This window comes from Trachinotus anak, unplaced genomic scaffold, assembly GCF_046630095.1.
Source record: "Trachinotus anak isolate AG129_WGS33_773 ecotype Australia unplaced genomic scaffold, CSIRO_AGI_Tana_v1 ptg000013l, whole genome shotgun sequence".
NCBI classification, from domain to species: Eukaryota; Metazoa; Chordata; class Actinopteri; order Carangiformes; family Carangidae; genus Trachinotus; species Trachinotus anak.
The window spans coordinates 14,916,380-14,943,803 of NW_027273864.1; the positions used below are offsets into that span (position 1 = coordinate 14,916,380).

The 27,424-nt window shown below is 39.5% G+C and overlaps 4 protein-coding genes across 4 annotated transcripts; all 4 read right to left on the bottom strand.

The window, feature by feature from the left end:
- Nucleotides 1–1,379: 1,379 nt before the first annotated feature.
- LOC139630640 (MAP kinase-activated protein kinase 2-like) lies at nt 1,380–7,034 on the bottom strand. Its single transcript, XM_071494265.1, has 10 exons — nt 6,342–7,034; nt 5,014–5,153; nt 3,881–3,945; nt 3,710–3,789; nt 3,461–3,587; nt 3,164–3,239; nt 2,911–3,035; nt 2,052–2,137; nt 1,882–1,962; nt 1,380–1,781 (listed from the first exon to the last, which is right to left on the bottom strand). The coding sequence occupies exons 1-10, from the start codon at nt 6,603–6,605 to the stop codon at nt 1,623–1,625; spliced, it is 1,203 nt and encodes a 400-aa protein (XP_071350366.1). The 5' UTR covers nt 6,606–7,034; the 3' UTR covers nt 1,380–1,622.
- Nucleotides 7,035–7,712: 678 nt separating this feature from the next.
- uroc1 (urocanate hydratase 1) lies at nt 7,713–14,234 on the bottom strand. Its single transcript, XM_071494264.1, has 19 exons — nt 13,992–14,234; nt 13,176–13,306; nt 12,644–12,737; nt 12,459–12,518; nt 12,231–12,359; nt 12,089–12,150; nt 11,870–11,936; nt 11,336–11,479; nt 11,160–11,248; nt 10,651–10,713; nt 10,341–10,520; nt 10,160–10,257; nt 9,999–10,071; nt 9,646–9,835; nt 9,438–9,536; nt 9,237–9,336; nt 8,517–8,598; nt 8,308–8,407; nt 7,713–8,189 (listed from the first exon to the last, which is right to left on the bottom strand). Exons 1-19 carry the CDS (start codon nt 14,115–14,117, stop codon nt 8,049–8,051), a joined length of 2,028 nt encoding a protein of 675 aa, XP_071350365.1. The 5' UTR covers nt 14,118–14,234; the 3' UTR covers nt 7,713–8,048.
- Nucleotides 14,235–16,763: 2,529 nt separating this feature from the next.
- Nucleotides 16,764–18,976, bottom strand: chchd4b (coiled-coil-helix-coiled-coil-helix domain containing 4b). Its single transcript, XM_071494146.1, has 3 exons — nt 18,818–18,976; nt 17,349–17,447; nt 16,764–17,245 (listed from the first exon to the last, which is right to left on the bottom strand). The coding sequence occupies exons 1-3, from the start codon at nt 18,837–18,839 to the stop codon at nt 16,905–16,907; spliced, it is 462 nt and encodes a 153-aa protein (XP_071350247.1). The 5' UTR covers nt 18,840–18,976; the 3' UTR covers nt 16,764–16,904.
- A 1,284-nt stretch (nt 18,977–20,260) lies between these two features.
- sec61a1a (SEC61 translocon subunit alpha 1a) lies at nt 20,261–27,093 on the bottom strand. The gene is made up of 12 exons (XM_071494145.1): nt 26,984–27,093; nt 26,270–26,337; nt 26,061–26,126; nt 24,978–25,056; nt 24,756–24,887; nt 24,551–24,660; nt 23,638–23,791; nt 23,347–23,507; nt 23,010–23,207; nt 22,618–22,809; nt 22,452–22,528; nt 20,261–21,428 (listed from the first exon to the last, which is right to left on the bottom strand). The coding sequence occupies exons 1-12, from the start codon at nt 26,988–26,990 to the stop codon at nt 21,242–21,244; spliced, it is 1,431 nt and encodes a 476-aa protein (XP_071350246.1). The 5' UTR covers nt 26,991–27,093; the 3' UTR covers nt 20,261–21,241.
- Nucleotides 27,094–27,424: the final 331 nt, after the last annotated feature.

A 27,424-nucleotide genomic window follows, 5' to 3' on the forward strand; every position in this document is an offset into this window, starting at 1 on the left:
AAGAAGAAAAATAAAAGGCAAAAATCATGCATTTCATTGCACAGTGGTGTCAGTCTCACGGAATTTGACAACTGAGATGAAACAAAGTGCATAATCTTAGTTTAATGCCTCTATAACACACACACACACACACACACACAGATTGCAACTTGTTTATATCCATGTGTGCTGAGTCGGTTTTTCAAGTGATAAAGCAAATTAATGAAAAAATACACATTGCTCTCTAAATGGAATAAACACAGAAATACACATTCAGTGCTTAAAAAGCATAATCAAGTTTAAAAACCTGACACATTTCTATCACATATCAGTGTTCACACTTGCAGACTGCAGTCTCTTACATAGTCTCAGTCACCTTCTAACTAAAATTCACATGACAGAAAAGTGCCCGTTGTGTGGATGTTTGTGTGAACGTTCAGTCTCATTAGCAGCAGACTGCTGACTGGTCCACTCCATGTCATGAAGCCTGCGTGTGTTTATTCCCAGGTGTGCATCTGAGATAATACATCCTACAGCGCTTCGTAGTGTAAGTGTATGCATGTGTGTGTATTTTTGTGTGCAGGACGGTGTCTCTGGTCTACCTACTCTGTGTGTGAGGGGTGTTAATGTGAATGTCGCGTTGTCTTTGTCAAATTTATTTGGGCCATGAGCGTATTAACAGCCAAAATGGGCCCAGACTTTCGGCTTTAAATAATACAGTGCCCCTGTGATTTGTTTTCTCCCGCTGTCTGCTACATTTCCTCACTGAGTTTCTTCTTCTTCACTGCCAATTTACCGTTGAGGAGTATATAGCATATATATAGCACTGTATATAGCAGTGGTGCTGTAGTGTATTGATAATGTATCATAAGAGGAAGTTATACAGTACATTCCCTTATCCTACCTCTACATTTTGAGGTAGTGTGGGGTACTTCCTCTTCCATCAACTGCCCTTAAAATCCTGTACACATTGAAACAAAACAATGTGTTTTCATTTTCCTTAGTTTATTCAACATTTTAGTGAAAAAAATCATTATAATTTCAGCCACAAAACTCAATGAGTTATCATTATTCAGCAGGCGGCATTAATGGCCTGGCATAGCCTCAGAGGAAGAAATTTCACAATAGTCCCCTTCAGGATGTATTAGTTGGATATAATCTTGCCAAATAAATTTATTTTATAACTTCCACACACAGTATTTCTTTGTTTACAGCAAGAGGAACCAGTTACTCACACAACAACAAAATATCTGCACTTAGTTTAATCTCTAATTGACTGTAATATTCGCCCAATAGACCTGAAGGACTGAGAATCTTCACAGACGGAGGTTTAACCTAATAATCTCTGTGTGAAACAAGGTAAAATGTATAACATGAATAAAAGTGACAAAACACAGCTGTAAAACATAAAAAACATAATTTTATTTAAAATGTTAGAGTAGTGCCAATCAAAATAAATGACATTCATTAGACTATTGAGTGCAGTGATATGAAAAAGGAGAAAAAGTAAGTAAAATACAATAAGGGGCATGTAGGGGGGAAAATATTGCTCACTCTGGCTTTTATGCTACTTTTGCCCAATAACAATTTCCCCATGTTCAAAATGTCACTTCTCTGTGACTATTACACACCGCTCCTCCGTCTCAATCTCCTCCATCAGCTTGTCCTCCTCCATCAAGTCCTCCAGGCATGGGCCTCTTGCGTCTCTTATTGAGCAGAGGGTTATTGGATGTGTCCAGGTCTTTGATCTTCACTTGGTCGTAGTCCACTCGCATAGTGGCCAGGGCACTGGTCATTTCCTCCTGTTGGAAGACAGAGGCATTTTGCGGTGTAAATCTGAAATTTTACTGCCACCTTGTGGTCTCATTCTGAAAATAGATGTTTAAATAAAGCAGATCTCACCTTCACATCGTCCCACAGCTCCCTGTCCTCTGTCAAAACGCGGGAGGTGTGAAGGGGTGTTGGAGGGACCACCATTGACTGCTGCATTATAAAAATACATGAGCATCCATCAGTACACAGGTGGGCAGTAACAGGCCTATAGTCACAAGGTTTATAAAGTATTAACTTACACTAATCCAGGGATGGTTCATGAACTGTCCAATGGTCATCCTTTCATTAGGGTCTGTCTTCAGTAACTGAATGATCAGCTGTTTGGCTGCAGAGGACATGAAAGAAAACAACCTCAAGATCCAATTTGACCCAACTGGTTTTTAGCATAATGGGCTTTTGAAATAGTACAGTTCATGTTACAGTCTTTCTCCATTGTTTTGATGCATTGTTAGAAACAAAACACCAGTTCTGAGAATAGATGACAAAAATGCCAAATCTGTTTCCATTTACAAAGTGGCAAAAGGTGTTGTGTTCTCAAAACTATTCGAACAACCATCAAAGTCACATACCAGAGAAAAAGAAGATACTGTGACAGAAATCTGCTTTCTCAAGACAGCAAAAAGACAAACAACATTAGTTCAAAAAATATTGTACTGAAAATTTAGTGAAAATTAAGCAGACAGCTTACTGCTTCATGTCTTGCCTGTTACTTACATCAAGTCACAGATTTTCATCCACATCACTACTCTACACCCACTCTCATATTGACCCAGCTCAGACACACAAATGATTTAGATAAAATCATTTGTGTTGTAAATCCAACCTTGGCATGACCTCACAGGTCATCACAGGTGTTGCACGTCTGAGTGTAACCTGAATAGGAGATTTGTGTTACTGTAAATGGAGCCCAGGTTGTTTTCCACAGTTTTTAAGCACATGATTAGGTTGGTACAGCATACCATATTTTTTCATGACGTTCATTTTTCTGTTTAATTTTACACAAAGTGAGAGCTAAAGTGCAATTGAACTTTGCATAATGTTTTAACAGTTGTTACATGTTTTTGCTGTTAGATATATATTTGATGTCCAAAGCCTGACCTTCCTCGGACACATCAGCCCACTCAGGGTTGGGGAACTCGTACTGGCCCAATCTGATCCTCTGCTTCATGCCTGGAGAGATGGCCTGACCTGTGTTTGAATAGAACGGAGGAAACCCACACAGACTAGAAAACAGAAGAGAAGACTAAGTTACTTTGGTGTCTTCTTTAACAATGGGGCATATACTGTATACCAGAGTTGCTACAAACATTTCATTAAGCTGAAACAGTTACTAGATACACACGATACTCACAGAATGTACATGATTACGCCCAAAGACCACATGTCACATGATTTGTCATATTTCTCTGGCCCAAGCACTTCTGGGGCTGAATGCACAAACAGATACAGAAAAAAACCAACAAAATGATGTGGAAAATGAAAGACACACTCGCACAAAAGCTGGTCAATATGCAGACACACATGGACAACATGAGAATGAACGACAGTGACCATATCCAAAAACTATGCCTGTATTTACACTTTTATTCTATTAGCTCAAATGCAGTCTACGTTCTGGTTTCACTACTCTATGACAGCAAACACTCACCAACATAATATGGAGTGTAGCACGGCGTTTGGAGGGAGTTGTGCAGTGTCGTCTCCTTAGCAAAGCCAAAGTCGGTCAGTTTCAGTGTGGCGTTACTCTCCTTGGTGGTGTAGAGCAGGTTTTCAGGCTGTTGTGTGAATGAGAATGAGAAGTTAAAAAAAAAAAAATCTGAGATTCAAAACTATATATTTAGCTAGAAATTTATTCTTACATTCTCTGTAAAAAAAATTATTTCGACAGCAGCATTACCTTAACATCTCTGTGAGCAATGTCCATGTGGTGGAGGTACTCTATGGCTGTGCCAATGTCATGCATGATCTCTGACGCCTCTGATGGACAGAGAAGGCATAGATGTACCAGTACAGGATACAATATAGAGATCCATTTATCTTAAACTGCAGAACATGAACTCCAGCTCACCTCTCTCTGTGAAGGCCTGGTCCCCTCTGGCTTGAATGCGACTGAACAGCTCCCCTCCCTCCATACTGACACAAGATCAACAAAGGAATCAGAACTGGGGCAGCGATGGGGACTCTTGGCGAATGACCACAGTCCTCCGCTGCAATCATTGCTTTATAACAAAGCAAGTCATTGTGCTTCACTATTTACTGTTCAGACGAGTCCAGTCTTCTGAGCCACGGCAGACTCAGATGACTCAAGCAGTAAGGACGCATTAAAGGAAAAGTCATGCCAGAAAGCAGAATTTACATCATGCTTCTATGTTAATTTTACACTATAAAGTTAATACAAACACAGATTATGCAAATGAGATGATGGTGTTATCAGGTGACACTTGAGTTCACGGGCTCAAGAGTTTGTTTTTGATCAAGATAAATGAGACAAATACTGAGTGCAGCTTATACTGTCGCTGTATATCAGAAAATGTTTCCATATTCCAGTAAAATTGGCTTCTCTCAGAGGCTGTGTGAACTCTTAGCACTAAAAGATCTGTGTATTCCAGTCATGACTGCTAAATATCTCCTTGAAGGAGAACGTATTTTTGACTGAAGAGTTTCATACATTAAGACCCCAATATCTTATTTAAAAGCACTGGCTGCGATGTGGAAGAAGGAAAAGATCAGCTCATTTTGAATTCATATTTACTGTAGGAGCAAAGACTATGAGAATGCAAACAGAAACTGATATTGTCTCCTCTGGTGTGTATTTTTCTAGTGTGTTTTCCATAAAATCAAATGTGAGCGTCAGCGGTAATTCATAATCTATATGAGATACATTTTTATTCCAGTTGTGAGTTTAAATCACAGGTTGATCAAGATTCAATCCAGATATTTCTATCGATACAAGATACATGTGCTGAATAGGGACATAGCATCGTAACAGTTTTTCCCTGATTCACATATGTGGGATCTTCAGGATGTCTGACCTCATTCGGTCTGTCTGTCTGCTGTTCATCTTAAAGAGATGCTTTTTCTGTAAATTAACACAAAGCTGTTCCACATTATAGAAGACACATGTAAATCTGTTTTACCACTGAGTTTCCCACGAGCTTAGAATAAGCAGACAATAAATAAAGTAGTGCTCCTAATGCTCACCACTCCATTATAATGAGGAGGCATTTCTTCCCCTTGTGCATGTTCTCATACAGGCTGAGTATTGGGACGATGTGGGGACCTCCAGACACTCGCCAGTGCAGCTCAATCTCCCGTCGGGCTTTAGGAGTATCATACAGGATCTGCTCCAAAGACAGTCAGAATAAAGCATAACAAAAACACGTGTTAATAAAATGGTTCTGTTAAAGATATGTCTAAATACATGGGTTTCCATGAGGATTTATAGTTGTAGATCACAATGCCCAACGTAGTCACTGATTTTTAAAAAAAACATTTGTCAGGAAATCAATAAACACACACAAACACATGCCCCAGTGTGAAGTCACTCAGTGTGTACAGCACTGTTAATGGCCACTAATAAAGCCATTAATCTGCAGCTGTTTGCTAGGCAGTGATTTCCACTGAGAACATTAAGAGTGAAGACTTTAAGACTGCATTTAGCAACATTATGCTCTGTCTCTACGGACACCGCTGTAAGTGTGGTGTTACAGATATGGGAGGAGGAGACCCTAGACCCAATCCTTGTGGACATTAAAATGCATTTTGAGCACTAGAGGTGGAAGAAGGCTGAGATATGAATGTTTATATGGGTATGACTTTTCAATGAAAATCACAAATTATTACATTACCACTCTTTATATTTTATGATAACTTTTCCGTTGTGGCTCACCACCAAAGAAATTCTAGAGGAAACATGCAGAGGTGCTCATGGGGCTGCTCTTCCTGTTTGTATTTTCTTAAGGCTTTGCTTCAGCCGTACACTCAGCTGTTTATTGACTTACCAGCTCTGGATTTCCCACAACACATATTTCCCAAGCTGCCTTTCAAAATCACTGTGAATAAGAAATAAGCTGACTATTCAATGTTGAGTAGATGAATGAAAAATGCAGATTTCAACTTTTGCTAAATGTCAGAGGCATAGATTCTGATGTGAAGCATTAACAGAGCAGATCATTGTCCACACAACAATCATCACAGCAGAGTGGAAACTGTGTCAAAACATCCCAGACAGCACATCACTGTCTGTCAGACACATCCACTGTCTGGGCAGCTCAGTAACTGAGAATCAGTCGTACAAACTGGGAACCATGGCCGGACTTAAAAGTCTAGACAAGGTAGAAATCCTGTAGGGGGTGGGGGTGAGGGGAAGTGTATACATTTTGCACAGTAGCTTACAAGACGACATTAAACAGTAGGGACCACAAACACAGAGGGGGAATCAATAATTGATGGCTTATCTCTTTCTTTCCAGTGACAGCAGCCTTCAGAGGACTGGTTAGATCACACAGGGTAAACACGCAAAAACAAACCTTGAGGGCACATTTCTCTCCGGTCTTCTTGCAATAACACTCCAGCACTTTGCCATTGATTCCAAGGCCGAGGACCTGAGCTGTGATTTTATAGTCGTCTGTCACTGCGTGTCTCCTAAAATCCAGTTTAGAGTAAGCAGGTGCCTGGAGGTCAGTGACGCCGCTACCCAAGCTGCTTCCCAGGCTGCTTGAGTCACTGTGGTGCGCTGTGCCGTGCTGCGCAATAATTGGATTTCCCGATTGCTCCTCCTGGTTATGATGCATTTTTTTCTGTCTGTAAAAAGCCAACAGTGTTGCAGAGCAAATGTCACCAGTCTCTGCCAAAGAAAATATCTAGTGTCATCTTAGTCCATCCGCGTATGTCCAGAGGACTTTTGAACTTCTCGACCGAACATCTAGACCCACTTTGAACACTATACAAGAAAAAATGTCGTATGGAATTTACAGTATAAAACCTCCTCCGTGTGTACAGAAAAGGGCGGAGGTCTGAAATCGCACCGTTACATTGGCATAGAGGAATTCAAGAGAGTCCGACTAAACACTGGATTTAAGTGCAGCGATAATAAAACACACTTAAACGTCCGAGGGGAAAACAAAATGCTAAAATGTCCTGGTACTCCCGCCTGGTTCCCATCACAGTCATCTGCCTCTTGCTGCAGGGTACACCAACCTCTCCGGCTCCCTTACGTCAGTGCAGAGCGGCTCAAATTCACTCTCCTTTCACTTTCTTAAAGGAACAACAACGCGTAAAGACGCACGGCACAGTACCAGCGGAGAGAGAGCACCTGCTCTAAGGTTAGCACCAGAAATTGATGTTGTAAGGAGATGTTGCGCGTCCAGAGGCGTGGGAATGGGAACTTTGTCGTGAAAAGCTGAAGTGTAAGTGAGTGTAAGGTATGTGAGTGTATAGTAAGTCTGGGGTGAACACTGTGGCGACCTGATTTGGCCCTGCTTTTATCTTCTCTGGTTGGCTCTGGTCCTCCGCTCTCCCATACTATTGACAAGCTTACAATCACACCTCATTTGTGTTTTTCTTTTCAATTAAAACATGTGCACTTTGAGTTTCTCTTTGTTGTCACGCATTTAAGACATGTTGTGGCAACAGATGCAGTATAACACATTTTAGTTTTTAAATAATGCTGTGGAATTGTCCCAGTAATCTGTCTCAGGTTTCTTGGAAAGTTGCCATTTATTTACCAAAAAACTTAACTGGCCTGACATCAATGTGGAAATATGTGCATCTAAGGCCAGAATCCCACCTGTTGCTTTGGTGCAGTCAGTTGTGACCAAATCTGGGCTTTTGGTACCATTTTCTTTGGCTAATTATTTTTGTGAAGTACCTACACAAAAATGACTCATACACTGTGTGAGTTGTGATTTGTACAGGCTTGCAGTTTATTTTCAGCACAAAAAATAAAGAATATATTTTTGCATATTAAATTACTAAAACAGTCCAGCACAATATTCACAGCAAACAACCTGTGTAAGATCATCATTACTGATGTATTAACTTCTGTAGTATTAGCAAACTATTTTGCAGGTTTTCAGGGCACTGAGCTGTCGCTGTGGTTGATATCTAGTAGTCTGCTGTGTATAATATCAACAGCTGGATAAGGCTTGATTCAGACACATCCGATGACGTGATTACTGCTGCCGGTTTCCTTTGCTGTGTGGCCTCTGCTGGCCGTTAATCTGTGCTCAAGTTGGCTAACCCTGCAGTGCACGGTCCAGCACATGCTCATCCTGTACAGGAAAAGGCATGGTAACACGCAACTGCCTGTGCTCCTCCATGGTGCGCTGGATGGTCTCGTAGGCATTAGAGTTTCCAGACCAGCAGCGACGAGCCACCTGCAGCACACAGAAACACACAGATTGGAGCCTGTCAGCAATCATCTACAATCTGAGCAGACTGTAAATAATGAGTCAGGCTTTATTAACCAATCTGCTCTTTTCTCTACACTCTCACCCCATTGGAGACGTCCCAGTTGAGCATCAGACTGGCACGCTTTGCTGCTTCCTCTGAGCCGTCCAGCAGCAAACCAAATCCTCCATTCATTACCTCGCCCCTACAGGTAAAGTAAAAATGCAATGACATGGTGATAGGTGAGTATACCACAAATGCCTTTGGTGAATTATAAAGAACATTCACACAGAGCATTACCCAGCAAGCCTTACCAGCCAACACCTCCACCATTGTGCAGGGCTACCCATGTGGCGCCCCTGAATGCATCACCGACAAAGTTTTGGACTGCCATGTCTGTAAGGAGGAAACATTGTGAGCTCTGGTTTATATAGCTGAAGAGACACAGGAAAGCTTGGAAAATGGAATTGGAAAGTGCCTTGAGATAACTTCTGTTGTGATTTGGCGCTATATAAATAATACTTGATTTGATTTGATTTGAAAGGAGGCTATCTTCACCCAAGACTGTGAGTTTGTGGACAAAACCACAAGTCTTAGTCACAGTTATTTTCATGTCAGCAGTAATTTGAAACAGATTCTGAGTTTAGTTTCAGTTTCTTGTGCTGTTCTCTAATGTTTAATGATACAAATCATTAGTCTTTAGGCTCCACTTTCAAGGCATCAAATCAGTTCAGTTCAACTTGCATCTGTGTCCACAGGACAAAGTATAAAACTGACTGGCATGATGAACAGGCATTATATCATTATATCACCATGATATGAAAATGTAGTTGCAGACTGTTAAAACTTGCTTGAGATTGTCAATCTATGTGGAGTCAATCACTCCACAAAATGTCTTCATTTATTTTTGTCCCATTTTATTATGGTGGTGTTCAAACTCGATTAATCTAAAATAGACAAGTTGCCTTAGTAAACCGATGAGCAGGATTTAACTAAGTTCTTAGCTGCATACGGCCGTAGTGAACTGCACCTACCTGCACAGAAGGCAGATCCATCATAAACATTAGACGTCTCTCTAAATGGACTGTCTGTGCCACTGACATCATGATGGTCTCTGCTGATAACCACAGGAGCCTGAGCGAGAGAGACAATAAAATACACTGTTGAAACACTACTGAAAACTTGATATCATGCCGAATCTTCTCAGCAGGCAGTTGACTTAGCCTTAAGCTTACTGAAACTCTTCCATCAGCAATAGCCTGGTTGATCACCAAAGCAATGCAGACTCTTCCTCTCTGGTCAGAGTAGAGGATTCTGGCTTGGGATCCAACAACCTAAACGAACACACAGAGGAAATGTCGCAGTTCTAAAGCTATCGCTCAGTATGTGTGATTTGCATTGAGAGAGAAAATGCTCCCATTAGTTTCCCACAAAGTTACGGACCATTTTGTGTTTTCCAGCCTCTCTGATCCAGCGGATGTTGTCATTGTACTGCTGCCTGATATGATCAGTCACACTGGCACCAATTTCCTCCAAGACAGTAGCAGCGATGTTATCTGTTACAGCAAGATCTTGGGGGTTGCCTGATGTGCACACCCAGCGAAACGGGCCAAAGCCCAAAGAGAAAATGTCCCTGTGGTAAAGACAGAAGGAGAGCAGGAGGTCATTGGTAATTGATCACAGGAAGAAAATATCTGATCTAATCACAGTTTATATGTCTTTTTTCCAGTCTTAAAATCTTTCTACAGTTCTAATACAGGATCAGTGCAAGACTTAATCAATAGGAAATGTCTCACCCCATAATGTGCTGCACATAAGAGGGGTACCGAAATTCTGTTGCTCCTCCGCCAACCTTTTCAACTTCCGCTCCTACATAAAACAATTAACACAACTCCTACTATTGTTCCGACATGAACTGAATGATAATAATATTTTCTGTGTGATATAAATTACATACCAGCTCTCTGTGCTTCCAGAAGAAATGCGTTGCCATAGTCCCAGAAGAACATACCAGCATCAGACAGCTTATTGATGGCCTTTATGTGTCTCCTGAGGCTGTGGGGGTATGTAAAACTCTTGTTATTTTCATGGACCAGTACATTGCAGAAGATATCTGTAAGAATGTCTGTTAATCTAACCTTTCTTGGACCATGGTTCGGAAACGGTTAGGATCAGTTGACATTAGCTGGTTTGCCTGGCGAAAGCTCAGCTGGACTGGGTAGTAGCCTCCATTGTATGGGTTATGAAGAGAGGTCTGGTCTGAACCCAGATCCACTAGGAGATCCCCCGTCCTCTCATACTCCAGCACCAGCCTCTCCCTGGTTAGAAAGGTAGAGTCGATAAGGACAATGATTACAATATTTTATAACAAATGGTGGCTCTTCACTATATAAAAGGTGCAGAAATACGTCGTATCTGGCTAGCAGAGAGTTTTCATCTCTTACTCACCACAAGTCTACGATGTTGCCATGGTAACCCAGACTGAGGGGAGTCTTGGATCTCTTGGCCTCTCTGTAAGACACAAAATAATAACGATTACTGCGTATCACAGCAGAAAGGTTCTGTTATTGGATGTATCCATTTGTCTTTTTTGTGGGATTAGGTGCCAATTTCATGAATATGGAGCTAATATGCTGAACATGAAAACAAGTAACTGCCCTGGTAGCAGCAGTTGAATGTAACTAAGCAAGTATTGTAGTTAAGTGCAGGTTTGAGGTACTTGTACTTTACTTGTGTATTTCAATTTCATGACATTTCATACCTTCATACTGTACTTTTTTATTCCACATATATTTGACAGTTATAGCTACTAGTTGCTTCATGAATTAAAATTTTACAAACACAACATATGATGAGTTTATAAAATATGGTGTAATTAAACTTAATTAAATTATTAAAACTAGAGAAACCCACACGTTCGCATTGGAAATTCATAATTAATCTTTTCCTGTCTGTACCTGATGCATTTAATGCAGTCCTCCATGCTGCTGGTCACCTCCATCAGCCAGCCCTGCTCATGTCTCTTTCTAAGAGGAGCCTCGTCCACCTACACAGAAAACAGATTCACACAATCACATGGACACACAGGATTTCCTCCGTTCTTGCTCAGCAGTCAGTATTCGTGGGAAATTACCTCTGCAATCACGCCAATGCAGCCGGCAATGACGGCAGCTTTAGCTTGAGCTCCACTCATGCCCCCCAGGCCAGAGGTGACAAAAACACGCCCCCTCAAGTCACCAGAGCCCAGGTACCTCCGGCCGGCATTCAGCACAGTCAGCTGCACAGAAGACCACAAGGAAACAGAAAAAATGTTAAAGGGGCTACACCCTCGAGGCAGCATGTGCACAAACTGTTATGATTAAAAGCAGTTACTCTCAACCTTTTAGACTTGGACCCCTCAATAGAGAGAAAAGTAAAAGAGATTTTCAAATAATAAAATAAAATAAAATAATAAACATCTGCTTGTTACCCCTAAGCACAGGCTGCATATGTTTATGAGCTGTGAGGAGTTCATCCAAAGTGTGTGAACTTCAGGCTTGACGTGTTTGTTTTGTTTGTTATTTGTCTTGTGACACCTTAATCGATTATATTCTCTTAGGGTAATGCATATTTGGCATTAGGAAATACTGGAGTGGTGTGTGCACATCTTTTTTTAAATTTCACAAACCATAGTGCCATGCACGATCCCTTGAGGTCCAATGTAGCAGTAGCTGCCTGCTGTCATTTGACCATACCTGAAAGTGCACAACAAAAGTACACAGTTTACATCTGGCACACACCTAATAGATTTAATATGGCAACATTTCCTTATATAATATTTACGCTACCTAATAACAAATAATGAAGAAACCAGCACCAACAAGTAAAAGGCACCTTTAAAACTTACATTGATACACCGAGAGCAAACATCTTTTCATACTGGTCTCTGGAAGAGTAATTTGGAATAACCTGGGTGAAGCAAAAGAAAAATTAGTGAATTTGTCATGTATCAAGGTATCAGTTTCTTCAGATGTGTGTTGTGCAGTTACCATGCCGTTGGTGATGATGGCACGAGGTGAGGACGGCAGACTGGGGAACAGGCCCAAAGGATGACCGCTGTACATGACCAGAGTTTGTTCTTCTGTCATCTCGCTCAGGTAATGCATCACCAGGCGGAACTGCACCCAAACACACACAAATCACTGGTATCTATCTGATTAGACTCTGTACATCATCATCAAAGACACAAGAAAAACACAAGAGAATTCAGGACTGACCTGGGCCCAGTTACTAAACACCTGTCCATTGCCTCCATAGGTGACAAGCTCCTGGGGAAACTGTAAGATAAAACAAATACAACAAATTAAACAAATGGTTATTAAACTACTATTAATTAAACTTCACTCAGGGATTCATCAAGTTCAGCTTTGCTAAGTTAATACCAGCTGTGGAAGAAGCTCACCTGAGCAACTGCTGGGTCCAGATTGTTCATGATCATTAACATTATAGAGGCTGCTTGACGTGTGCGGCAGGGGTACTGGTCTATGGGGTAAGCTCTGAGGAAACAGAAGGAAACTCACATCACTACTGTGGTGGAAAAAAGAAACTAGATAATACCCTGAGAGTAAATGTAATGCCACTGTAACATGTTTATCTTCAACAGGATGTGGAGAGAAATTGGTTTGGCACTCAGGTTGCTGCTCTAGTTTTTGTGTGTGTGTGTGTGTCTGTGTGTGTGTGTGTATGTGTGTGTGTGTGTGTGTGTGCGTGCATTTTCTTGTTTTTTGCTCTGTCACATGGATCATGCTCGGATGTCAGTGTATAATCTTGAGCATTTGAATAAAAAAACTGAAAATAAGAATAAATTTAAATGTAAACTGTTTGAGTAAAAAATAATATCTGCCAATGTACAGCATCATCTGATTTTTGTTAACACTCAAATATGAAACCTACACCTACTTATCAGTTGGGCTCTTGTCACCAGGTTGCCTCACCTCATGTGTAACGTGGGGCAGAAGCGGTACATGTAGATGTGCCCGTACTGCCGCAGCTCCTGAGCAAATTCAAGCGCAAGTGTTGTGTGGAGAGAAGGAGGGAAATAACGCAGGGCATTTCTTAACGCCAACTAGAGGGAAAAGGAGTTGAAAGATGGTTAGTGAACACAGTGACAGTCAGTGTTTCATTAACATCAGACAGATGATTTTACTATTTTTTGGTCTTCCTAATATATTGTCAGAGGTAGAGCACTCCCTCTTTCTCTCTTAATTATTGACTGAAGCCTTTGCTCCTAGTTTGGGCAATCAGTTGAGAACCTTAGAGAATAATCAATTTTTTAGGGTGGCCCATGAGCAAACTGTGGTGACGCAACATGACCCTGTTTAGATCACAGATGACTTCATGATCATGTCTGCAGGTAGCTTACTTTTTCTTTTTGATGGTTGGGTTGACTGCAGCCCAGCTTGTCTGTGTTAAGTGTGTTCCATACCATTGTTCATATGCTAGTGTTTTCATTATAAACTTTTTTTTTTGTCTCAGAATTCATTTTAAATTATCCTTAGCAAAAAGCTTATGTGTGATTACCAACATCACTGATGGCTCTGTTGCGTTTAGGTGTGAAAGCATTCATAAAATCAAATGTAGCTATTATCGGTGTTATTAGTTACCCCTCTGTTGAAAGAGTCTAAATGTCCATCATGAGGTATGTTGTGTGCTTGAAATAATAAGGTGTAGGCTGGATTCTGTCTGGATTATGGATTTACAAATGACTGTGTAGCAGAGGTGATAAAAATGTTGCTAGCGTATTTACTCACTCGCTCTTCCTCTGCTGTGAGGTTTGGGGTCCTGACAGGTGCATGTGGCACACTGGGATCTCTTCCCCGGTTAGGTGGCAAAGGGTCCAGAGGTAAACCACTGCATATCTCCTTTAGATTAGACATCCTGTTGGGTTATTTCTATCACACACGAACAGAGACCTGGAGACAGAGATCAGGCTGGAGGCAGCTCTTACCCTCACTGCAAATGATCCTCAAAGCAGAGAAAGACTGTGTACTTGTATAGATTTGAGGGCGATCACTCTTCGCCTTCCTGTCCCATTGGCTTTTTGGTTGTCTTTGTCCTTCACAATCTGCCAATGGTATGCCACGGATAGAAAATGGTGTTTGGTAATTATTGATCCCTGACGGAGTTTGAAGTGGCACATGCTTCAGTGGACAAACATCCCCAACGACCTCTGACCCCTGATGCTTTGACATGTAACTCAGTTAAACAAAAATGCATGCCAGAACCTTTGGACAGGTCAACAGCTATTATCAAGAGCTATTATGTAGAATCATGTTATTTCCCCTTTCAGTTTTACTGGCACTTACATTACAGAGCATTACTAACGCCTGCAGATGTACCCATCTTTAACTTATCAAGGCTCCTGCAAAAATGCACATTTACAAGTATCATACTCATCATCATCAGTATCATACTTTTTGATGCATGTGCATGTTCAGAATAATTATGTAATGATATAAACAATGTGATATGAGTATAGACCATTGTCCTCCTAAAAAATATGACAGCTAGCTCAATCATTCCAAGTGTTTTAATTATACTGTGCTACCGACGACATAGCTGATTTTAAAAACAGATTGTTAATGGTAACACTGTTGTATAACAGAAAAACCCCACATTTGTATCAGCCTGAAGAACTCCAATGACAGGTCTCTTTTTTATTACAATGTTATAATTAATCAGTTTTCTTACTGTGACATATTAAATATTTTAATCAAAGATAAAATTATTGGAGCAAGTTTACAAATTCAAGATTTTGCAACAGAGGAAACAAAATTGTTAACCATAATGATTAAATCAACTGATAAATTAATACATATTCTTTCAGAAATACCTGCATTCACAGTGCAAACATTTGACACACATGGAGCATATGACGTGAGAAGCTTCCAAATTACAGCTCGTAGGTTTCCAGGTTGTGCACTGGCAGAGAGTAAATGATGTGTTTGGAGATACTACTGCACTCCCTGTACAATCTGTATTTTGCTTGGATTAACTGAAACTAGACAAAATTTTAAGGCAGTGACAATATTTTAGTTAAGTCACTTGTTTACCGTCAACACAAAGCTACTTTCTGTTGCGTGCTCATGAATACTTGCTCTTGTTGGCAGTCATTGCGAGATCAGGCCCAGAAATATGGGAGAGGTTTACAACAAGACATCACAAGAACCATGGAGGTTTCATACTATTTACTATAAAACAACAGCATTTTACTTCAAGTCACTTCAGTTGTCCTATGTTACACACAAATAGTTCAGATGAGTTCAGCTGAGGTAAAAGTTTTAAAAAGTCTGGTTGAAAATTAGCAGAAGAAATGCAGCCCCACAGGACAGAGGGCACCTGTGTAAACACACTACTAAAGATTCAACATATTCTTCAGCACATTCTCTGAATTTAGCAACTTAATCAGCAAAGTTACTGACATAAATCTTGTGTAATACATACTGTACATGTAAATGCTAAATATATAGAAAATATATAGAAAATAGCACTGATATGGGAGCATGGAAAACCTATAAAACATGTTTTTACTGTAATCTTACAGTTTTACACAAATGAAGTAAAAAAAAAAAAAAAAAAAATTATATATATATATATATATATATATCGTATATAGAGAGAGAGAGAGAGAGAGAGAGAGAGAGAGAGAGAGAGAGAGAGAGAGAGAGAGAGAGAGAGAGAGAGAGAGAGAGAGAGAGAGAGAGAGAGAGAGAGAGAGGTGAATTATTGTTTTGCCTGCACCCAAAGGCAGGACTGAACACTCAAGACAGTCATTTTTTCCTTGACCATATTATATTAGTTTTACAAAGGCCCAGCTTAGTCATAAATACAATTTTTCAAGTCCAAGTGAAATTAAACTTACATACATAGATAAATCACATGTCCTGTGTTCTGCTTTGAGAAAAACAAACAGAAACCAAAAGGGAAAATGTATACTTTATATATTTTTTGGTTTTGGAGGCCCCTATCTTTGCATAAATCCATCTGATTCGTTCATGTAGACGGCATACTGATTTCCCATTAGCCAATCAAATTGCATCATTTTAAATCATATTTTGATAAAGCAGTAGCCAGAGACTTTAAACAACAACCCACATTAGCTTTCCTGCTGAAGTCTCCCTCTAATATAACTTAGAAACACGTCTCGTCCTGCACTGTCCTTATGTTGTTGAACAATGTTGAACAAGTGGCCAAGCAAAGCTTCACTGGGAACTGCACTGCTAATGTCAGCTTGAAGGCTTGATAAATGTGTAAGCTGCAGCACACTAAACAGCAAAATGCTAAACAGCTAAATGTGTCTGCACACATCTTGTCAACCTGTTTGGATGCTGGTGTGGCTCTTCTGTACCAATGCTGACAAAACTGCTTGTAAGCTACAGTGTGAGTTTTTATTTTTTCCTTTTTTTCTCCCTCCCCTTTTGGTTATTCATTCTTCCAGCTGCTGTCAATCACACACTGACACGCCCCTCCAGCTGCTAGAGTAAAACAAGTATTTCTCATATTTCCCCCAAAAACCTTTTTTCCTTCTTTTTAACAACAAAAAACACCCAAGAGTAAATTTAAAAACATGTTGGCATTATTTTTGTCTGCAAGAAGGGATGACTAAATGTGATTTGAGTTGGACTTTAAACCCTTGTTCCTCACTTTGCCACAGAGGCTCATTATTAGCTTTCCACTGAGCTGTCTGTGTTTGGTTGTGTGGTATTAGAGTCTAGCTCTATGTTAGATGTTGAGTTTGTATCTAGTGTTTCTTGTGTGGTCTGTTCTGTTTCAGAAAGCTGTTCTTGTGGGACCTTCTCATCTTCCTGTGGGTAGAGCTCTGGGTAACGCTGCATGCACTCCTGCATGGCCCTGAACTGCTCCAGGCAGTCAGAGCCCTTCACCTCCTCTTTACTATAGTGGAAACAGGAGAAGGCATCCTTAAATTCAGTCCCACAGGGACCACTGGCCATCCCACCCAAGCAGGGGCAGTTCCAGTTGATCTCCCCACTGGGAAGAATCAGACCTAGGATGAGAGAAGAGGTTTAAACAGAATACTAAACTTGAGGTTTTCAAAGTCCACTGGAGTTACAGTTTTGCCTGAGGGCAGGTTGCTTTACAGCTGTTACCTTGCTGCTCGTATGGGTCACTGGGATCTTCCTCTATGAGCTCAGCACTGCTGGGTGTTGCATGATCCTCTTTGGTGACAAAGATAATTTGGTCTTTACCTGTTGTTTACAATGAAAAAAGGACAGTGCAAACGTGAATTGTGGAGTCTTACACCCTGCACCTCTTCACCTGTTCAACCTGAAATGAATGACATTAGTGCTGAAAATGTTTAGTTGATTTATTGATTGGTCAATCGACAGAATAATGGACGACTGTGATAATTGTTAACTGCTTTTCTCCAATTTACACAATTTATATTTGTTTGTACATGTAAACGGAATAATTTATGGATTGTTTGTTGGACAGAACAAGCACTTTGAAGACATCATTTTTGGTTCTTGGAAATTGTGATGGGCATTGTACACTATTTATGGCATTTTACACACTTAAAAAATAATTAAAAAAATAAGGAACTGAAAAAAAAAAAATCATGAAAAGAATTATGTTGCACCACAAAATAAGAACAAGAGAATGTGAAGTGAATGGATAGTTAATTTCCCCTTTTGAATATGTTTTGCCTATGATTGAGGACTGGTGTGTCTAAACTTGAATATGACCAGTTCAGTGGTGGATAAAGTGCTCAGACCTTTTACTTAACCATAAGCATCAACAGAACAATGGATACTCCATACTCTGTACACGTTATAGTCTGTACTCAAACTACTACTGAAGGGAAAGCATGGAAATATTATCATTCAAATGTTCATAAAGTATCAAAAGTAAAAGTAATTGATCTACAGGAAAAAAAAATACAAATTTCATTATTAGATTGCTTATGCTTCAGTGAGAGGTAGTTTTAACCAACCAGGGGAATGGGCCCTGAGCAACGTGACGAGGGGCCCCGAGTAAAGACTGCTTTTATGTGAGAAGTCAGCCAAAAAGGTTGGGAAACATTGTTTTATATTTTTAGATCTAACAGTTTTCTCTATTTTATAAGTTACATTACTTATTCTGCAAAATAACTTATGACTACAGCTGTCAAATCACTGAATGACAAGTACTGATGTTTCCCTCTTAAATCATGTGGACTAACTGAAGTATAAAACAGTGCAAAGTGTAAATACTCAGTACAAAAAACTCAAATTGAACTTGAGTTGAGCACTTGGGCAAATGAGTTCCTGTCCCCCAACATGCCCAGTTACCACCCAAACTAAGACAGTTCATGTTTGACTTGTACAGAGACAACCATAATAATAACAATAATAATAACAATAATAATAACTGCACTCAGGTGAGTCACTGTAACATTTCTGCATTGTTGCCAGTCAAGGTTAAACACTGTGATAGTGACATATACACATTTTAACGGTCCTATATAACATTTTAATATCTGACATTTGATCACATTTTTACATTTTTTTTTCATCGAGACTTTAAACTTCAGTGTTAACCTTTCAGATAAGTTAGCCGGCTAGCACAGTATAGTTACCTTCCTCTCTGACCGAGCTCATTTCTTCACGCTGGAACAGATTAAACTCCTCTTGTTGATTTACTGCTCTGCCCGGTTAAGCACCGAGGACAACGACTCTTTCTGACACACAACACAACACATTAAAACATCAGATGTTTTCGTCTGGCGGCATCAGCTCCACTGTTTCACAACTATCCTTGCAGCGGCATGGACCGGACACTTCTTCTTCTTCTTCGTCTGCTCTGTTTCCGGTGGCGCAGACGCTCCGCGCTGCTGCCCCCTACAGTCAAAAAACAAAACAAACAAACAAACAAACAAAAAAACATTTCCAAGGATGAGGCTAGGGTTTTAAAGAAAACTGGTAAATTTTATGTACCATTTCTCTTTTAGTGTATGATTTCTTTTTATTTCTACACTTTCATATAAAAATGGGTTTAGTAGCACACAAAGCTTTTGGAAAGACGCATTATTATTCAATACAAAACACAGTATTTACAATCCTAACAAGAGAAAGCAGGAGATATGTAAATTTTTTTCAATTAATTGTTTCATCTATAAAATTTTATAAAACAGTGGGGGAAAAAAGCGCAGGGCAACATCTGCATATCTCTTGTTAGTCCACAACCCAAAGATACTTACTCCACTGCCATACATGATGAAGAAAAGCATCAGACCATCATATGAAAGAAGCTGGAACCAGTGAATATGTGGCGTAATTGCTTTAAAAAACGAAAACAATGATTCAACAATCAAAATAATCGCCAATTAATTTTCTGTTGATTGACTAATAGATTAATTGAGTCTGAACTGTTTCAGTTCCAGTTCAATTTAGGGGCAGGTGATTAAAATAAAATAAATATTGTCATAATTATTTTAAAAAATCTCTTTTTAGATACTCTGATATTTACTGATCACAGGGTGTCAAGTCACATGATAAAAAGCTGAATAAACTCATTCGTCTTATCCAGTCAAATGGGGTTTCACTGACATGAAATTCTAGTTATCAAAGAATATGTTGTCAAGTACTTCACCTCACAATAGATGGAATTACAAAATGCTTGCCAGATAGTACTTAATTATTTATTAGCCCCGGTAGTAGCTACACCTCATCTTATTGCTATTGGATTACAAAAGATAAATGTGTTCAAAATGTCTATTTGCTGTGCCCAAAATTAAAGCTGCCCTGTTACAGAGTCAAACTGCACCAAAAATATACAGAACATGTAAAATATTCCTCTTTATAAATTAAAAAAAAATTCCTCCAAGTATTTTCCCATCATTTGACTAAAGCTGATAGACTTCACATATACAACTACTGACAGTTGAGCAGTGTGAAACAGCCAAGAGTCATCAAAATATGTCAGTGTCATACATTAACTGCATCAGTATCAAAGGAGACACAACCCAATCAAAACTTAAAGCCTTTCACCACGAAGGTTTTTGAGAATGTTTTTATACAAGTTTGTTCAGAAATGTATTTATTTTTACATATTCAAAAGACTTTATCTTACACTGAAGACAAATTCAAAGTTATTCAATGCATAGCCTATGTACAGAAATCATAATTTGTTGGGTCTGAAACAGTGATTAATTGGGAGTATGCTTAGAGCAGACAATTAAAAATCAAAACAAATATTAGGAAATGGGTAACAAGAATGAGTGTGACGTGAGTTAATACTGTAGCTCCTTGGGAATGCCATACATTAAGACTATGTGGACCCTTTTTTTTTTTTTTTTTTTTGAATGGTTCATGTCGAATGACTGTTCACAAAAATAAGATGACCAACTAATTTTGACAGGTGGACCCCAATGTGAGCTCCACTTCCTCTTTTTCCAAGACCCTGTTCAAATAAAACCTATAACGGGGTCACAAAAATCAGGAAAACAAACGATATTGGACTCAGCCCCTGAAAGGTCAGCACCTGGTCCACACCTTTACCTGATTGGCAGGTTAACAGAAAAATAAAATAAAGTTGAAAGCAAAATTATAAACTAAGACAACACCAAGCAGATGGTTGAGTGCTTGTATGCACACAGCTGGCGGTTGACCACCATCTTCCAAGTCGAGTATGCCTGCATACTGAAGCGCTCTCTTGTCAGTCTGAAAAAAGAACCAAACTCCAACAGGACTTCATTTTATACACAAAGGAAGCCTTTAAATGAAACTAGGGGAGCATTAATCTCGAGTCAGCTGGAAAATCTGATGAAGTACAACTGAAATGTCTGTCTTTGTGTAATTTTGGAAGATATGTGGAGGATGCAACAAGCTGTGTAGTCGTACCACCTAAGAACATCACATTTCAGTTGAGATTCCTGAATCGATTCCTCAAACATCCTGAAACTGGAGAACTGATGATGCAGGCGCTTCACAAGGATGTAAAATAAATGCAAGGTTGTTGATCCTAATAAAAGTTGGTGGACGGTGGGAGGATATCGGCTTTTCTAGAAGAGCAGGGCCCCCATGCTGCCTACTTCGCTCTGTTCTTTTACAAAGATCTCAAAGTACTGATAGATGATGGTGACGGCTAGCAGGATACCGGTGCCAGAGCCAATGGCTCCGAGGAAGTCCGCCATCACCGATAAACCACCGATACAAAGTCCACCAAAGGCAGCAGCAGTAGGAATGTACCTAAAACCCAAAACAGGGAGATTAGAGATGAATATTAATACACAGATTTTTAGTTTATGATCTTTCAGTTTAAAGGCTGTGAGTAGTAAGAATGGTGCAAATTTAAATACATTCATGATGATTGTGGAGTAGTGAATAAGGGAACAGTTTGAAATTTGGGAAATATTCTTGTTCCCTTTCTTGCTGAGAGCGAGATGAGAACACTGACATTGTCCATTTAATATGAAGTTACAGTCAGCAGCTGGTTAGGGAAACAGCCATCCTTGAAAAAGTGAATGATTTCCAAAATGCTGAACTATTCCTTTAAGTGGTGCATATTATAGATGCACACCCAAGTGAGCAATGTGCAGACAACAGAAAAACCTCAGCAATAACAAAGATGATCACCTTCTTGAACTGCTGTACTACTTTTAATTAGTTTACAACTTAATAGTTATCATTTTGGCACTCTGACCCTTTAACAGCATACTAAATCTTTGTTTGGGCAGAATAACATTTCAAAAGGACATGAAATGTTATACAAATAATGCACTGTAGGAAAAATGGATAAATGCCATTAAGACATTACTAATTTCATTATTTACACCTGTGCTGGCCGGTTGTTCTCGATATATCTTGCACTTTTTGATGCTCACAAATTTGCCCTACTCTAATGATCCATTTTGTCAACGAGAACAGACGATCACTGCTCATTTTGAAAAACACTTCACAGTGAGTGTAAAAAGTATTTGAGTGTCACACTGCAGAGTCCCGTGCCACTGGAACTAAGTTGTTACATGTGTTGCAATAAAGCAAGGTAGGGTGATTTAATATGACAATGCGCAGCTTCAGTTATAAAATGGGAGTTATTTGCTTTATGACGAGACACTGGCCAAGAACATTAGATAATATAAATTCATGATGCCAACTTATAACCATTCGAACTGATAAACTTGTTCCATGTAGAGTTTGTGTGGCTAAAGAGGTATGTAAATGAAAAGCTTAAAAAAAAAAATCTATACATGAAAACATTTTTGATTTTACCTGTTGAGTTCATGGACCATCGAGGTTTCTCTGTGTCCCCTCATCACCATCTGCTGCTCCTTTAGCTGTTTCGCCACCTGGATGATGGTGAAGAACAGAGCTCTATACTGCAGTCTGTTTGAAGTGAACCATTAACACCACCTGACAGGAAGCAGTTACAACTTACATCTTTAGCAGAGGAGCCAGAGACTTCGATCCAGGTTTTGGAGAAAAAGGCACATGATCCGAGCATGAAGACAATGTAGATGAGTGCATGGACTGGGTCATCTAGAACAGAGCCAAATGACTCCGGGGGGGAGAGGTAGTAACAGAGCCCACCAACAGGGTAGGCACGGGCTGGACCACCTGATGAGGTGTCCTGCAAACATGAGGAAATAAAGAATAAATGCTTGAATGGGCACACAAATATTCCATTATATAGGGATTTATTCCAAATAAGGCACTAACAGTAAGATTGTGTCTATGATGACGATGATAATCTGAATCATGAAGCATTTATTTGCTTAGAGAAACTTCACTGAAAGTTGTGTGAAAAGCTCAGAATAAGTGTTCACTTACAGACCAAGTTCCAAGCAGATTAACCAGGAAATTGCCACTGAAACGCGTGGAGAGCATCTGGGAGATAACATACAAGTTGGAGACCAAGGCAGACTGCAGGATGATGGGAATGTTTGAGGTGTAGAAGAGTTTGATGGGGTAGGTGTTGTACTGGCCACGGTAGCGAGCTGACTTGATGGGCAGATCCACCCTGAATCCCTGTGAGAAGAGTTGAATGTGTAGGACAGCTGTGAACAACTTAACCATTTATATTTCCTAAACATTTTGAATTCATCATCGGTTTTAAAAGTGAAGCAGTTTAGAGTGAAGTCACACTAAAGAAAGGACAGCGACTCACCTGAAAGTATATCACTACAGCAAAGACAAATACTGTGGCGATGAGGTTCATGAGGTTGGGCAGGTTCTGTCTGTAGAAGGCCTCTCTCAGAGCACGCACTTTGTCTGTCCGAGTCGCCAGCAGATGGAAAAGAGCAATGATGGCTCCCTCAAACTCTGTGCCTAAAAACACAAGAGATCACAAGCATGAGGCATATTTCTGAGGAGTGAAGAAGAGCAATGGGATGGAACTGATCATTACCATGGTATTTACCAAAGTCACATTTTCACTGACCACTCTGTGGTGTCTTACCTCTTCCAGTGTTCACAGTTGTGGGGCTGAAGGCCTTCCAAACGATCGTCTCACAGATGTTGGTAGCAATGAACAGTGAGATCCCTGAACCGAGACCATAGCCCTTTTGGAGCAGCTCATCCAGCAGCAGCACAATCAGCCCAGCTACAAAAAGCTAAAGAAGAACACAAAAGATACAGTCATCTGGGAAAGTACTGAGGCAATCATGTGAAATTCTTTCACTTTGCTATAAATTCCCATTTGTTTGGAGAGTCTTAGCTGCTGATACTGACTATTTAAGTTAAACCATTTGTTTTCATAAATGAATTTAATAAAAATGTGTGTATGCCCTTTCTAGGTTAGCACATCCAGTTCCACTGGAGAATAGTTTACTTTGTGAGTAAACTTAAGCAATCTAAACAAACCTGTTGGTCATGTGATTCTAATTATAACAAATGCCTAGCCACCCATCCCTTAGCTTATACTATTTATCCTCTGCGGATAGCAGGGGAGCTGGAGCCAATCTCAGCTGACACTGGACAAGATTATAACCAATGAAGAGTCACCACTCTGGTATGACCTTGGCACAGCTTTTTCCAAAATGTCATTTTAACAGTGGCGTCAGTATCACACCCTTTACTTCAAATATAACTATATGTTTGATAATTACTAGTTCATATGTGGTAATAAATAAGTCTAATATTTGGGGGAACTTTGGGGAAGCAAAGAAGCTAAACCGCTCCGAGCTTAATTTTATAAACACAGAAGGAAAATGTAATCCTAATCCATCTGTTAGTTTGTTCTATATTATTATGTTCTGTTTTCACAATATGTAAATTCATACTGAAAGCCAGTTTGAATGAGAGATAGTATATTTTTAGTCAAATTACACAATCTTTTATACCAAATGTGAAGAAAAGGTTCCTGTTCTCACCTGAATGATGATGAGCAGACAGATTCCTGCGCCCATCTCTGAGGGATCTCCATACATGCCAGTCATCACATATACAATGGCCTGGCCAATGGTGATGATCATTCCAAACACTGAAAATCATTAACAGGGGTTTGAGAATCAATGGACTAAATTGCAAATTCTAATCAAGTGCTTGCAAATCACCACCTGATGAGAGTTTACTTACATTTCTGAGCTCCATTGAAAAGGGCTCTGTCCTTTGGTGTGTCTCCAACTTCAATGATCTTAGCTCCAGCCAGCAGCTGCATTATCAGGCCCGAGGTGACAATAGGCGAGATACCCAGCTCCATCAGCGTACCTGGAGGTAGATAGTTAAGTTAGTTATACAAGCAGGAAGGCAGACATGTATTTAATTTGTATCTAATTCAGTTATCAGCTAGACAAATACCTCTGTTTGAGGCCAGAATTACTCTCATCCAGTAGAAGGGATCTGCAGAGTCCGAGGACATGATGCCAAAGAGGGGGATCTGGAGGAAAACAGTGTTCACACAGTGTGTGAGATATTTTCCAGTTATGCATGAATTTAATACTTACTCTGCAAGTACCATTTCAAGCCATTCATTCACAACATGGAACCAAAAAAGACCAAAAAAGAAAACTACTCTGTGCAACACTATTACATTTACATTACATTTCTTATTTGGCAGATGTTTTTATCCAGGTAAGGAATATCACTAAAGCTTCAATGCAGTAGGAGACCTTGGTGTAAGTGCTTAGTACTACATCTATTGGATGCAGGATACAGGATGCAGTTGTTCACTGTATCAAGGCTGCTGATAGGTCCAGCAAGATAAGAGCCAAGGATTGAGCTGCAGCTCTAGCTGCCTATAGGACTTCTGTCACAGACAACAGAGCTGTGTCAGTGGAGCGGCTGCTCTTAAAGCTGGACTGATTTGTATATGTACATTGTGAATAGTTAGACTTAGGCTACTATTCAATAATATCAAATATCACAGTATTGCCATACGCGATATTTTTCATAATTTCATCTTTTTTTTGTAGTCTGCCCTGCCGCTGAATTTGCATTTACATAGATTTATCTATATCATAAAAAAAATCCCACTGTTAATATTGTATATTGTAATATTTTGTGTGTATTGAAATATAAAATTTTGGTTATCGCCCAAGCCTATACACAGTATTTAAGTTTGGATAATTTAACTGTTATGCAGACACAGATATTACTGAGCAAATGTCATACTCATACTATTTTACTGTCCCATTTTTACTGCAGGAGGTTAAGTTCACCATGATTAGTGAACTGGTGGACAAATCGATCAGCAGAAAATTAATCAGTAATTCAATCCTTAAAAGTAAAAGCACCAAATATTCTCTAGTTGCAATTTCATGAATGAAGTACTGGGTTATGGCAGTCAATCTCATGAATCATTTTGTTTTTCAATGCAGAAACATCACAAAACTAAGATGACTAGAGCAAGAGATTAATTGTGTAATTAATTGTGACACTTACCTGGCAACACACCAGGAAAATGAAGAGAGTGATGGCAGTCCATAATACCTTTTCCCTGAACTGGATCTGTTGGTCAAGCACATTTTTATTTTAACATAGAAAACACATTTTGAAGTTAAGCTGGCAGCTAAAGCAAATCCAGCATTAAGTATATTTATAGCCCAATACAAATGTACCAGCAAAATGCGGATGTAATCAAAAATACACACCTTTCTCTCGGGTTTTTGGATCTCTGGCAACACTGCACAGAATGGCTTGATCACCTCCAAGAATTTGACTGGAAACAAGCAATCGTGAGTGTTAAAGCGAGTAAAGTGGAAATAATAGCTGGTCCTCAGTGGGACGTGGCAGTGAATGGGGGGCGGACTCAAGGCAGATATGAATTTACAATAACCAAAACCAAACAAATTTCACGTCAACCAAACGTTTTGTGTCACGATGTGTCCAGCTATTTTGCTCGTCCATTGACATTATCGTTGTCGTGTGTTTTCTGAGAGGAGCTGGGAGTTGATTTAGGTCTCACAGGCTCAGGACAACACCGGCTGTGTTATGCGTCGTCATCACTAGACTGTCAGTGTCTTTGAATGAGTGGCTAACAAGTTAGCTTACAAGATGTTTCCGGCCAACAGGAAACGGCAAAACGGCTAAAAATCTCACTACAAGCAAGGAATTAATTTCTTTCAATAAAGGTGCTTAGCTTTAATTGAATCCTCGTAAGACTTCGGATCAAAAAGGGCTCATAATGGTACAAAAGCAAGTGGAAACTAGCTAGCTAGCAACATAAGCTAGCCGCATGCTATCAATGCCAGCGCTCACAGCGTTAGCTAACTAAGTTGTCAAAAACAATTAACAGTGTTTTGGATCTTGTTACACAGGCTCCAGATATCAGTCTCATACAAGTCCGATGCAGAAGAGATACTCACTGCCCATGATGTCCCAACAGTCCACCTATGTGCTCCTCTGATGTGTAAATCTGACCAGAGTCAGTCTCACTACTGAGCCACCGGGCGGAGAGGAGGAGGAGAAACTTTAGAGACACGTCACCACTACAGACATGAAGACTGTAGACGATTTAAAGACACATACAGTTTTAATAAAATAAAATAAAATAAAATAAAATAAAATAAAACAAAACAAAACAAAACAAAACAAAACAAAACAAAACAAAACAAAACAAAACAAAACAAAACAAAACAAAATAAAACAAAACAAAACAAAACAAAACAAAACAAAACAAAACAAAACAAAACAAAACAAAACAAAACAAAACAAAACAAAATAAAATAAAATAAAATAAAATAAAATAAAATAAAATAATGATACAGCTTTTCGTTATTTGTGCAGTGGTGGAAAAGTATTCAGAT